Source organism: Solanum verrucosum, unplaced genomic scaffold, assembly GCF_900185275.1.
Source record: "Solanum verrucosum unplaced genomic scaffold, falcon-dt-bn FXZP01000208.1, whole genome shotgun sequence".
In the NCBI taxonomy this organism is placed as follows: Eukaryota; Viridiplantae; Streptophyta; class Magnoliopsida; order Solanales; family Solanaceae; genus Solanum; species Solanum verrucosum.
This window is the reverse complement of record NW_026020329.1, coordinates 2,597,243-2,610,278: the sequence shown is the minus strand read 5'-3', so window position 1 is coordinate 2,610,278 and position 13,036 is coordinate 2,597,243. Positions and strand designations below refer to the sequence as shown.

The 13,036-nt window shown below is 35.5% G+C and overlaps 2 protein-coding genes across 5 annotated transcripts; one reads left to right on the top strand and one right to left on the bottom strand.

Moving 5' to 3' along the window:
- Nucleotides 1-862: 862 nt before the first annotated feature.
- LOC125836017 (inactive glucose-1-phosphate adenylyltransferase small subunit 2, chloroplastic-like) lies at nt 863-3,991 on the top strand. Its single transcript, XM_049515112.1, has 9 exons — nt 863-1,066; nt 1,727-2,017; nt 2,218-2,469; nt 2,556-2,711; nt 2,854-2,957; nt 3,039-3,150; nt 3,262-3,360; nt 3,564-3,671; nt 3,819-3,991. Exons 1-9 carry the CDS (start codon nt 884-886, stop codon nt 3,933-3,935), a joined length of 1,422 nt encoding a protein of 473 aa, XP_049371069.1. The 5' UTR covers nt 863-883; the 3' UTR covers nt 3,936-3,991.
- A 643-nt stretch (nt 3,992-4,634) lies between these two features.
- LOC125836016 (potassium transporter 4-like) lies at nt 4,635-12,080 on the bottom strand. 4 transcript variants are annotated; one of them, XR_007443439.1, is made up of 11 exons: nt 12,015-12,080; nt 10,404-10,561; nt 9,486-9,726; nt 9,159-9,404; nt 8,815-8,865; nt 8,447-8,707; nt 8,235-8,287; nt 7,402-7,516; nt 7,051-7,305; nt 4,787-6,092; nt 4,635-4,696 (listed from the first exon to the last, which is right to left on the bottom strand). XR_007443439.1 is itself a non-coding variant. In XM_049515108.1 (10 exons), the coding sequence occupies exons 2-10, from the start codon at nt 10,551-10,553 to the stop codon at nt 5,011-5,013; spliced, it is 2,454 nt and encodes an 817-aa protein (XP_049371065.1). In that variant the 5' UTR covers nt 10,554-10,561; nt 12,015-12,080; the 3' UTR covers nt 4,725-5,010. The 4 variants fall into 4 exon arrangements, 3 of the variants coding, with proteins under 3 accessions (XP_049371065.1, XP_049371068.1, XP_049371067.1); XM_049515108.1 differs by lacking the exon at nt 4,635-4,696 and having other exon boundaries at nt 4,725-6,092; XM_049515111.1 differs by lacking the exon at nt 4,635-4,696 and having other exon boundaries at nt 4,725-6,092; nt 7,402-7,474.
- Between the last annotated feature and the right edge of the window lie 956 nt (nt 12,081-13,036).

Below are 13,036 nucleotides of genomic sequence, written 5' to 3'. Positions count from 1 at the left end.
TTCATAGAGGGGACAATATAACATATGACACGAAAGCAGAGATAATGCCTACCTTCATATCCACTCCATTCCCATTTGCCAAAAAAATAGAGGCAAAACCTTCATAAGATTCCTTTCAAACTTTCAAATATTGCCAATCACATCATGCTACCCTTCACTCTTCTGACCAAGTGGCGTACTCATAATTTTGTACAAAAATATATTGAAGTAAATAAGCTCGAGCAATCTCTAAAGATTTTAATACTTTACTTATTGTCTCAAATTAATATTTACTTTATATCATTTTCAAATGATGTCAGACCATTATACATACATACATTATTAGTTATTAATAAGCATTAGTACATCATCGAATATACAATATTATTCCACATCCGATTCTTTCGGTTATTTGTTGTGCAAACAAGAAGTTAAATACGAGGAAAAATTAATAATGAGAAGTATTTATTCTAGGCTCGAACATTGATGTGTATTCATATCATACATTGGTGACATTTTTATTGCTATGTTTATTCTTTTTTATTTTTTTAAAAGTGAAAGTTGTGTCAAAAAGGAAAAATATGGAACCAAATGAATATCATAACTATCATATGAAGGAGAAAAAAGAAGAAAAAGGTTGAAAATTATATGTTATATATGTAAAGAGAAGTTTAGAATCAAAGTTAAACATAGAACCAAAGGAAGAAAGAAAAAAACTTAGAAACATTTAATTAAAATAGATTTATTTATTCATGATATAACAACATGCTCACTTTAAGCTAAGTAATGAGAGGACAAAATATTTTAATGGGACTTGCTTGTATGGCTAAATATTCCCTTCTTAAATTCATGTGACATAAAACAAAAAAGGCAAAGTATATAAACCACCAATTAGGTGATTTTGATGCACAAAAAATATTCACTCATGTCTCTTCCTACTTGGTTAAGTCTCAAGATTAAGTCCCCTCATGAGTATAGCTACAAGCCTTCATCTAGGCTCATTCCATCTTCTATTCCATCAAAGTTGAATCTACCATATACAAATCACTCTGAATGTCCAAACATTCTATGTCCTCCAACAGACCAGGTTTACATGTCGTCCATACTAAAAAGATCTATTTCAAAATACTTGTCATTCTCTGTTCATCTACTTTTACTTGTTTGTTCACTATACTAAAAATAGATGTTCACTTTTCCTTGTCCAGTCGAGAAAACCAAGAGATAATTTTATTATTTAGTTCCTTATTTATCCTTACGATTAGAGAAGGTCATTTCCCAATGCATTTAACAGAACATTGAGTTTATTATATTCATAGGGTAATATAGTAAAATTATAATTTTATTTATTGCTCCTTAAGGGTTGTGTCAAGTCAATACTGGACAAGTAAAAATGAACAGAGGGAATTTTTTTTTTCCGTTTTACCCTTATTAGTAATGTGTTCTTGAACTAGAAAGGTGTTCACTATGAAACTTGTCCAAGTCAAATGCAGCATTGAAATGGAAGGGGAAAGTTAGGGGCCATAAAGAGCGAGTTCAGAATTCAACTGTCAAGGCGTCTTTTGGGTCAAAACCCAAGGGGACAAAACCTTAAGGTCCCAAAAGTTAGACGAAGAGCGAGCAATACCTTGACAGTTGAGCCTGGACCAATATATCTTGTTACTATTTTCTACTGATTCTTTACAAACAATACAATGTCAATGTGCCAAGAATCTATAATGTAGATTTACATCTTTACCATTGTTGGCAGAATGTTGCAGCAATAGTGTTTGGAGATGGATCAAATTCAAGACTTTATCCATTGATAAAGAGAAGATCAGAAGCTGCACTTCCTATAGCAGGAAACTACAGGCTCATTGATGCAGTTATCAGTAACTGCATCAATAGTAATATCAAGAAGATTTATGCACTTACACAATTTAACTCTGCCTCTCTGAATTCTCACCTTTCAAGAGCTTATTCCTGTGCACACATCGGAAACGAAGCATTAGTTGATGTAATTGCAGCTTATCAGAGTCCTGAAGGCAAGGGCTGGTTTCAGGTAAACAAAAACAGGCAGTTTCAAGACTTTATAAATGCTTTCTATAACATTCCTTCTTGAGTAGCTGTTAACACGAATAAGAGCAACACTGTTATATCCAATGTATTCTACGGATAAAGAAGTTGAGAGATTTTGTAGGTTCTTCTCTCCATTAGAACTATAGGACCGTTATGCTTCTCAGTGTTTTCATGTATTCTCAGGGAACTGCTGATGCGATAAGAAGATGTTTGTGGGTACTAGAAGAGTATCCGATTGTTGATTTTCTGGTTCTTCCTGGTTACCATCTTTACAAAATGGATTTCCAGGAACTCTTAAAGGTCCACTGCAACAACAAAGCCGATATAACTGTTGCAGTTTTGAGCAGAAGGACAGATAAAGATATAGAACTTGGTACTTTCCAAGTAAATTCTGAAAATCAAGTCATTTCGTTCAAAGACAATCTTGAGATAAGAGTAGTAAGTCTCTTTTTCCTTCTTCTCGTACTTCCAATAGCTTCATTTGCTCCTCATTATGGACTAGCTGAAAACATTATTTTCAGGTACAAAATTCAGACATTTCTCAAGATTTGTATGCTGGTATGGATATCTATGTTGTTAACAAAGATGCCATGATAAAGCTTCTTACAGAGTATCACCCCATGGCCAATGACTTCAGAAGAGAAGTTGTACCAGGTGCAATTTCCTTAGGAATGAATGTAAGAGTCGTGTATTTCCATATCCGAGCAACTTGTTGCTCTAAGTTGCCATTTTGAACATAAAATTTTTCCATCCTGTTGCGTAAAGATATTCAACATTTTGTCTTCTACTCTTAATTGAATCATTCTTTGGAACAAACAGGTATATGCACACAAATTCAGTGGCTACTGGGAGGACATGAGAAGCATTGAAGCTTACTACCAAGCAAATATGGAAAGCATAAAGAACACAAAGAAGGCATATAGGTCAGTATCTCCAAAAACCAATAAGTCTCAAGAGTAAATCCCTTAAATATCACCTAACGGGATTTTCATTTTCATTAGCAGTTTGTATGACAAAGACTCTCCCCTATACACTTTGCCTCGACACCTGCCTCCAACTCAGATAACTGATGCTGCTATAACAGACTCTGTGATCGGAGACGGATGCTTTCTCAATGTATAAAAGTGATCAATTGTCCTTGAAATATAGTTAAAGTTTATGTAATTTTTCTCAAGAATTTGGTCTCACAAACATCTTTCTTCCATACTTTGTGTTTTCCGAGTGCAGAGATGCAAGATCAGAGGTACTGTCGTTGGCATGAAGACAAGAGTAGGTGATGGAGCGATAATTGAGGATTCAGTAATAATGGGATCTGATACTTACCAAGTAAGATACATGAATACATTTCATTTGGTATTCATGGATGGTCACATAGAGGAAATGGAGACTATATGAATCCAGTTCATATTCAAGTAAAACTTTTTGAAAGATCCCTCATATTTCTACGTTTGATTCTTATCGATCATGGTAACAATAAGGAACATTAAGTTTCTAGGGGAAGGATATTTAACTTGGTGAAAAATATGCAGAGTGGTCGCGCAGAGGAGGATATACACATTCCTATTGGAATTGGAGAAGGCTCACAGATAAAGAAAGCAATAATTGATAAGAATGTGAGAATTGGCAAAAATGTTAAGGTACTTAGAAAGATTTCCTATCAAACTCAAAATGCACCTTAACGATAAGCTGTTTGAATGCGCGAAAATATCAACGACAATACAGAATGTTGTGATTTCATTTTCTTTATCAAACTGCATTCATACTTAAGTAATCTTTTTATGCAGATATTGAATAAGGAAAATGTTCAGGAGTGCAATAATGAAGCAAATGGTTACATTATCACTAAAGGCATAGTTGTAATAATGAAGGGTGCCATTATTCCAGATGGGAGCATTCTGTGACAGATAACATCATTCTTTCAATGATTTGATAGGAAGACATAGCTGCAGGGAGTCAAATTGTACACTGAGAATTTTTTGAAATTCATACATTTTACTTCACTTTGGTTCATAGTTCAGATTTAGATCATACAGAATCATTCTGTAATGACTTTAATTCATGTTAAGGGGAATAAAGTTTCCAAATTCTGGAATCGTTTTAATAAAAAATGTCAGCTTTGTTCTTTCTGAAAAAGCACCAGTAAAGGTTGCCTTCAGACTTTTTAGGGAAAAGAAAGGAAGAAATTTTTTTTTGCTAAAAAGATACTGAAATAGGACTTATTATAAGAAAGAATATACTTAGGGTTCCAATGGGAATAGGTATATTGATAGTTTGGAAAATGCAAAACTATTGTTGTTTCTTTTTGTTATTGTTCTTTCTTTTATAAATAAAGATTTTCTGGGACATGGGTTAACTCGCGAATAGCAAAAAAATTCAAAAAAGAAGAGGAAAGAGCCTTGATGAGATTCGAACCCTGCATCGATAGCAAGTGAAGTTACACAATTAGGGTACAACTTCACTCTGAATGTTTTTGTCATGTGGATATGCAAAATAAATAAATTGAAAGGACATTTGGGACCTAAATTATGAAGCTACAAAAGCAATGACAGCAGCATCACATTTGTTTATTTTGCTGTAAAAATTAACTCAAAGAGAGTACCTTCATCCTAAATGGACTTTGAGGTTTGTCACTTGATGTACTCCAACTCTCAAGTACAATGCTCTGAAAAAGAAGTAAAGGAAAATGTGCAATGTTTATGTATTCCCAAGCATGCTAAGATATTAAAAAGTATGAAATTTTCTATATGCATACAATTATAGAAGGTGTAGGACATGAAACAACTAAACCAGTTCTTCTATTCTGATATTTCACATTTGATTCCATAAGACTACCAACATCATCTACCAGCTTCTCCTCAACATTTGCTATCGGATATCGCATTTGATGTTAGGACTATCAATCATCTACTAAGCCTAAACATTCTGCAGGCAACAACCAAACGGCATGTTAAATTCCAATGCCAGGTTATTTTCCCTCTAGACATGGTATATCATGCCAACTTCAATAAGACTAATCTGAGGAATGTTAAGCACCACGGAAGGACCCCTACAGTTCTTGCGCAGAAATGAATACCCAATGTCAATAGCAAACTTCTTTAAGAAAGAGGACGATCTTCTAGCTTTCACGTAGGAGTGCCCCATTATATATGCAACCCCTGCCTCCTTTGCTCGAATTAAATCTTCAAGCTCTGCCTTAACAGCTGGATCCATGCCAGGGTTTTCTGGCAATTGAAACCTCACTCGTCGCCTCCTTATTTGTGGGTTCTCCTCAGCATAAGCAGATCTTAGACTCTGGAGAGTAAGAGACTTGCTGCTTTGAATGGAGTCCCTCATTCCAAAATCCTCTGAGACAATTAGTGTTGAAGTCGACTGTACGTTTTTTTTGCTTATGACTGCCATCCTCCCATCAAGTGATGGACTCTCGGAGCTTGACAACTGTGGTTCCACAGCTTCCATTTGGATAAACTCTGCTATACTTTGGATGAGAAGGTCCTCAAAGTCCCCATCATCTCTCTGTATGTCCTTGTAGCCATACCTAACAATGCAACGATACATGCGATAGGGTCTTGGACAAATGCGACCAATGAGGAAGCGTTCCTCAGGTGAGACATAGGGTACTGGAACAGATTTGACACATAAAAACACCAACACACTGTGAAATGCAGGGAGATTCGTCAGAAAGTGAGAGAAGATAGCTGGAACCCCTGTTGCCAATTCTGAGTATACAAGGCCTATCCCGGGGACGCGCACAATACCAAGACTGGGGCCCATGCCAAGGAGCCATTTCAATGGAACTTTGTTGTGCAGATCAAAATTGTACTTCTTGCGAGTTCCATATTGCCAGACAAACATGACTGCTAGGAAGACAAAGGCGAGCACTAGGGAGACCCATCCTCCCTGTGGAACTTTAGTGAACGCGGAAGACAGGTACACACCTTCAATGAACCAGAAAAATAGGAGAAAGCAAGTGGCAAGAACTATGTTTCTTTGCCACACAAAAATCATGACCAGTGTGGTGAGAAACGTTGTGATAAACATACTAGTCATGCAAGCTAGGCCTGAAAGGAAAATAATCAATATGAGAAAACAACCAAGAATTATCACAAGGCTAAATTAAAATAAAGATTCAAGTGTGAAACATAAACTTTTTGTAGTAGCTGCAACAATATTCATTGTAAATCAGTATCATGATAAAAGAAGTCACAATGACCACATGATTATTCACACAAGGGAATACTCTTTGTACTGTGTTTGAGAAAAGAAAGAACATTCTTTTCAGCAGGTAATGCAATTAGAGATTCCTTCTAGTTCACTTCTTCTAGTTTTTGTTTATCATTCTAATCTTTTCAGATGAGACTCCTTTGGTCCCATGAGGCTTACAAATCTTCTATCACAAGGTTCACAAAGAAGAATACATTAGTAGAGCTACACATCACATTAGAGGAACACAATCATATAAAGCAATTAGGTTCCATAGAAAAGTTTGCAAACAGAACTAAACTGGGATTTGTCACCAATCGGTAGTCTTAACAAAACTACCTTACAGGTGATAGGCAACAACCACCTGCGCCTCAAAACTCAAATAGTTGGGTCGGTAATTGAATTTTACGTCTTCATCCCCACTAACAATTACCTTACAGTTGACAGATCGATCAATCAGCTATGACTCAATCTCAAACTAGTGGAATTCTGCTATGCCCAAATGATTCGTCATGATTAGACCATTTTTTTGTTGGCAGTCAAACTATCGCAACCCTCCTCCTTTATATGGTCTATGGAACTGGCTGTGTTCTGGGAAGCTCACATAGGTTAAGTTTATAATCGAAGATGCACAGAAGAAAAAGTCTAGTTGCTTTTGTAGGTAGCATGATTGAACTAGTTGGGAAGAAGACATGATGGAGATTGTAACCTTATATTGAAATTAAATGTTCTTTTCAAACAAGAAACAAAAAATTATATAGTCAAAAGGAGCATCAAATATTACAAAAGAGATCTTCAACACACTGTTGGGCTTACCGTATGCATTTCCCATTAAAATTGTGTCCTGGAACCCAACTGCCACGGAAAGTGTAAGAATCATAAGGATCCAATTTATTTCTGGTATATAGATTTGCCCTTTAACATGCTTTGAGGTGTGGACAATCTTCACTCGGGGGAAGCAACCTAGTGCATTCAATTGCTTGACTATGGAGAATGTAGCTGTGATGATGGACTGGCTGGCAACAATGCTCGCAAGGGTAGCAATGACAAAAACAGGCCAATATACACTATCTGCATGAAAGAAATGAGCCGCAGTTCGGAAATTGGATATAACTTCATCAACTATCCCGAGAAGAATCTCATTCAAAAGTGAAATAAAGAACTAACCAGGTATTGAATTATAAAAGCTGTCTGGAATAGAAGCAAGATTTTTGGACAGAAAAGCAGCCTGACCCATATACTGTACCACCAAGCAAGGATATACAAGAAATGAAAAGGCAATCTGCAGAGGAAAAGACTTTCAGATTGACAAGGTGCAAGTTCTAGAAATCCAACTAATCAACTACATTGAAAGATGACACAGAGAAACGGCCACTATAGGCAATATAATCTGCCCAGTCAAAAGGATAATCAGTCTAGGGGGTCCCATTTCACAAAATATACAATTTTGGGTGCACTTTGGATATCTAGTTAATACTGTTTCTTTCAAAAAAAGAAAAAAATCCAATAGACACAAAAGTTACTTCAAAGGGTTTCAAATTCTCTTCACTTAGTTGTCATCTGAAGTCCTCTCTGATTAAAACAAATTCATTATCTTAACCCATGTAAACCTTGTTGTTTGCTAAAAATGGATCTTTTACATTTTCAAACTGTTACAACAATATTTATCAAATTTGAAAAAGAGTAAGAAGAAACGGTTTGAGCCACTTATTTTGATTTCTCGAACCATTTTTTCTAGCTAGTAAGATGTTTCACTTAGCCAGGTTGTCTCTTGCCTGCACATGAATTCAGTAGCAGTTCAAAAGGTTGCCCTATTCAGGAATCTTTGGTCAACTTAAATATTCACTATTAAACTGCAACAGAAACCAATTCTTGCTTGTTGCTTCCCAACCCAATTATTTTTGTCCTAGTGCTCAGGATTTGACAAGAAAGACGTACATGCTGGGTAAAATTAACTAAGAGCACAACAGTTTCCTGAAGCTGCAAACAGGCTGACTTACCCTCATTGAGCAGGAAGTGAAGTGACCAAGATCTGCAAACATAGCTTCTGTACCTGATGATGGAAACTGAATTAGAAAAAAAAGATTCTAAACTATAAAGGACAAGTTATATAATCCTTGTTTACTAACTAGTAACTATCTGCACGAGCAAGTGCTCTTAATTCAAGGATACTTTTTAATCTTGGATAAAAGAGATGATATCTTTGATGTACCTGCAACAGAGAGGAGGACACCACCAAGAGAAAACCATCCGTGTTTTCTTGTTTCCCTAAAAAACTTGATGATATAATAGGGAGAAAGAGCATGCACAATCTTGGGATTCCAAATAATAACGTTGTAGAGCCCAATCCCAAAAATCGATATCAACCAAATGATTACTATCGGTGCAAACAAAAAGCCAACCCTATGGGTCCCAGAATGCTGTAGAGCAAACAGACCAACCAATATCAGGCAAGAAAGCACCAGCACTTCACCTAGATGAAAAACAATTTAATGATCAATGCCTTGGATGGAAGTCACATAAGAGCAACATAAAAGTGATAAAATGTTTACCCAAAGAGGTAAATCTAAATAAATCTACCGTGAGATAGGTGTTCCGCAGCAGCCTTGATTCCTGATATGGCCGATATAACTGCCACATTAAAACTACTCCTAATTAATAGATATACTAAATTGACAAAAATAATGCAAAAGTTATAATTTTCTGCACTAACATAGGCTTAACAAGGTAGCAAATATGTCATGCTAAAATTTAATATGTTAGTCTATCATTTTCAACTGAGGAAGGAACCAATTTCATAAAACCAAACTAATATTTCTAAATTTATTTTTCCATTTTCCGGGATAAACTGATAGCTTTTAAATTACAAATGCACACCAGCTAATGCCACATACAAGAAAGCAACTACTGTTGGAATTATCAACCTGACATTGCAGGCGTTAGAATACCATCACCAATGACCATGCAAGCCCCCAACAATACAATAATGAGTAAAACTGCACGTGACTTCTTGTGTTTCTCAAGAAATCTCTTTAACGCTGAACACGATGTGGACTGCCCAGCAAAGCCATATTTGTAAGCAGATAGCTCCTCATCAGCTGCTTGTTGGTTGGAAAGTAGACTGAATTTTGCATGTCTACAGAGTAGAGAGTAAAGAGCAAATGTACCACCTGGTAATATTCAAGTATAATTGATCAACACAATCAGGTTCCACAAGAATTATTGGATTCACAGCCTTCTCTTTAACATACCTTCACCATTATCATCAGCACTCAGTACAATAAGTACATATTTGATCAAAGGAATAAGAGTTATTGTCCAGAAGATCAACGAAAATGCACCAAATATTGTTTCTGGAGTCTGATAATCCTGCAACTTCCCCACAAATATACTCTTATAGACATAAAGTGGTGAAGTGCTCAAATCTCCATACACCACCCCAAGACTCTGGTATGCCAATAGCATATTTCTGGAAATATCCACCAAAGGGAACTGCAAGGCCAAATATAAGAGCCGAGCTGGTTTCATACATAATCAGTAGGTAAATAAATAAACTTGACAAATGGAAACTCTAAATTTATGAATTCTACTAGAAAAGAAGAAAATAAAATTTTCTATTAACTGAACAGTAACGTGTATTATCTTCTTCTTCTTTTTTATTTAATAACGTGTATTATCTGCTCCACAAAGTTCAGGCAATGTGATTTCAGTCACGATGTACCCGGAGCTTGAAGTTCTCTTTTTTTTTTTAGATCTCCTTATTTGGATGAATAAACACGCTACACATGGGAATCTGCTAGTTTTTTGGTTGCTGTAATATCTGCATAACTCATATGGGAGTGTGTATATTGCTTTACACTAGATAGACTGTGGAATGAGGATTCTTGCACTGGATAGACCCAGAGAATTCTTATTTTTTTCATTTGTGCAAGGGAAGTGGAGTGAAGGGGATTCGCAACTAAGGTTATTTATGTTTCCCTCCTATGGAAAAGAAAAAAATAAAACAAAGTTTTTTGCTTCTACATTGCCACTTGATTGGTGATGGTGCAATGAGCGCTTGCAGGAATAATTTCTTGACCTCCAATAGACAGTGCAATATTTTACTTTTACCACATCCCCTATTAATGTAAGTTAAGATGAAGCAAAAATAAAAAAGAAAAATTATGCACCTTTGACGCCAACTTCCTTTTTTTCCTTTCTAACTGGGGTTGTTCCTCTTGTCCAACTGTAATGACTGATTCCTGGGCCCCCCCACCTGCAGACGTCGGAGGTGGTTGCTCCACATTATGTTGCATGTGCTCGATATCACCTTGGAACATCTATTTACCTGCCATTTGTTTCAAATAATCTATGTTAGATAGAGGAAGAGAGCTGTCAAAAAGAAAGAAAGAAGTTAAGGAGCCAGGGTCATAACAAAGGGACAATCCCCCTCCCTCACAAGATACATCTTGTGCCTATGAGTCGCTATAATTATCCAAGAAGACACTTTTATCAAAATGTACAAAATAAGCTGCTGTCACAGATATAAGCAAAGGAAGAACAGCAAAAGGTAAGCACCAGCAGGATGATCTTATCAAATGATTTTTAAGGTAAGCACAAGCATCAAAAAGTGTTATCTTGTAAAACCATTGTATTGCCAGACTGGACACCAACAATCTCAGTTTGATGCAAATCAACTTAAACCCTCTAATGGTAAACTGAAAATCCCTCTCTAACCAAAAAGCATACATGATACACGAGAAACTGATACCTAGAGTAATCATTTGAAACATAATAAGTAAACTTCTCAGATTTGATTACAAGAGCGAAGAAAAAAGGTTGGAAGAAGACTATCATGCCAAACTTGTTGAAACGGTAGAGAGGGGACACTCAAGACATATAGCCCTAGAAGTGGTAGAATTTGCTCATTCATACACACACCGACTGGCAGCAAAGATAATGCTCGGAAAGCGAATACAAGTCACATTCTTTGACTAATACTCTATTCATCTCAAAATGCAGTTTCTTGTCATTCAAAAATATACAAAAAACAACATGGCCATTAAGTGCCACTTGCAATTCACCAAAGCTCAATGAATCTTCTATTTTACTAAGCTCCTAAAAAGAGGTTTTCCATTCTTTCTTTTTCCTTGAAAAGGGGTGAGGGATACACAAAGCAGCAAAAATATTTTCCTCAACTTCCTCTTTTTTATAAATAACCTAGTGCCCAACCCAACTTGCACGCACCTCAACTAATTCCACAGAATGCATGTCCTCTCCCAAAAGTAACAGGTACCAAGTTACTGTGTCCACCAAGGCTAGGACAGATGAAAAGAACTCACGTAACCTCTCACTAGTATCGGGTATCAGGTATCTCTGTCCACCAAGGCTATGATAGATGAAAAGACATCACCTAGTGTTTTGTCGCTATTAGATTTTAGCCAACTTCCTTTTTTCCAAGTCTTTTTCATTTTAATCATCAGATAATCTTTCCTAAATCAATAGAACAACAAACAACATTGCATCTCAATCTCAGTCCCAAAAAGACCTAGTACATCAGAAACCATTTCCTTAAAATAATCATTAAATTAGTACAAAAAAATCCCAAACTTGAATCCCTAAAGTTCAAATCCTAGATAAGCAACATTTCCAAACCATCTGTATGTCCAATTCATTCCACTTGGGACACACATATCACACATATATATTATTCATCATAAATTATTGAAGTAGTAATTTTAACTTAACAATATAAAATCACAAACTAATCAAAAGGGGTTCTTTAGAAAATAACCAATTACGAAGTTGTTCAACCAATAAAAAGTCACACAGTATAAGTGTAAATTTCCGGCAACGGCGCGATGAATTGTGGTGACGTAAAAGCGGGTTACGGTGGCAGTATTGAGATGTAAGAATTGGAGAAGATAGTAATGGTGTTACTACTAGGGTGGGTGGTCAAGATTAGGCCTTCTTCTTCTCCTCCTTGTTCGTCCATGAATGGTGATCTTCTGCTACACTTGGCTCCTTCTACTTGGTCTGCCATTTTCATTCTTGCCAAAAAAATTCATGGACATTAATTACTCTTTAGCTTTTGAGGTTTTCATTCAAAGATATATATATATATTTCTATGTTAAAAATATATATTTCTTTTTAGTATCTATTTTAACAAATTAAGAGAGTTTTGTAATCTATATATTTATATATATTATTATTATTATTTTATTTTTTACTATATAAGAAGAGCGAATAAGCACACTTTTCTCTGTCAACACGTGTGCTTACGTGAAAATACACTCAATTTAAGGGTTATTTTTGTCATTCTATGTTTTACTTTACATAAGTGTTGAGTACCTCAATACTACGAAATCAGTTAATAGCCTCCACATGGGCCGGACGATGAAGGTACTTGTGTAAATAAATCAAAATAGAGGGTTGCTTTATGGTATTTCGTACTTTTCAAACTTGAAAAATGATTGTACTTGCCTGCTTCATAAATGTACTTCCTTTTTGTTGGACACAAAAACCATTTGCTTTTTTTTCCTCTTTTACGGCTTTAATTGTGTGGGCCCTATTATTACTTTTGTACACCATTTCATTTTTCCTTGCATTGTTCTTACATTTTATTATTTCCAATTTCTATGCTCCAGGGATCTTTGAATATTATTTATTAATTAATTCATTCATTAATAAATTATTTATATTGTTTCTTCCATTTTAATTGTTTCATCTTTTTTTTTTGCACGAAGTGTTAAATATGAAGAATATTTTTAAATTTTGTAATCTTAAATTTAAAATATATCACATATATTAAAGTAAAAAGTA

What these genes read in the sequence shown, in the direction of transcription:
- LOC125836016 (XM_049515108.1), bottom strand. Translation starts at nt 10,553, where the DNA reads ATGTTCCAAGGTGATATCGAGCACATGCAACATAATGTGGAGCAACCA. An exon ending in TGCGGAACACCTATCTCACG is followed by an intron (nt 8,708 to 8,814) that starts GTAGATTTATTT and finishes TTTTTCATCTAG; the next exon opens with GTGAAGTGCTGGTGCTTTCT. An exon ending in TCACTTCCTGCTCAATGAGG is followed by an intron (nt 7,517 to 8,234) that starts GTAAGTCAGCCT and finishes TTTCCTCTGCAG; the next exon opens with ATTGCCTTTTCATTTCTTGT.
- LOC125836017 (XM_049515112.1), top strand. Translation starts at nt 884, where the DNA reads ATGCACAAAAAATATTCACTCATGTCTCTTCCTACTTGGTTAAGTCTC. An exon ending in TATGTCCTCCAACAGACCAG is followed by an intron (nt 1,067 to 1,726) that starts GTTTACATGTCG and finishes CATTGTTGGCAG; the next exon opens with AATGTTGCAGCAATAGTGTT. An exon ending in AAGACAATCTTGAGATAAGA is followed by an intron (nt 2,470 to 2,555) that starts GTAGTAAGTCTC and finishes CATTATTTTCAG; the next exon opens with GTACAAAATTCAGACATTTC.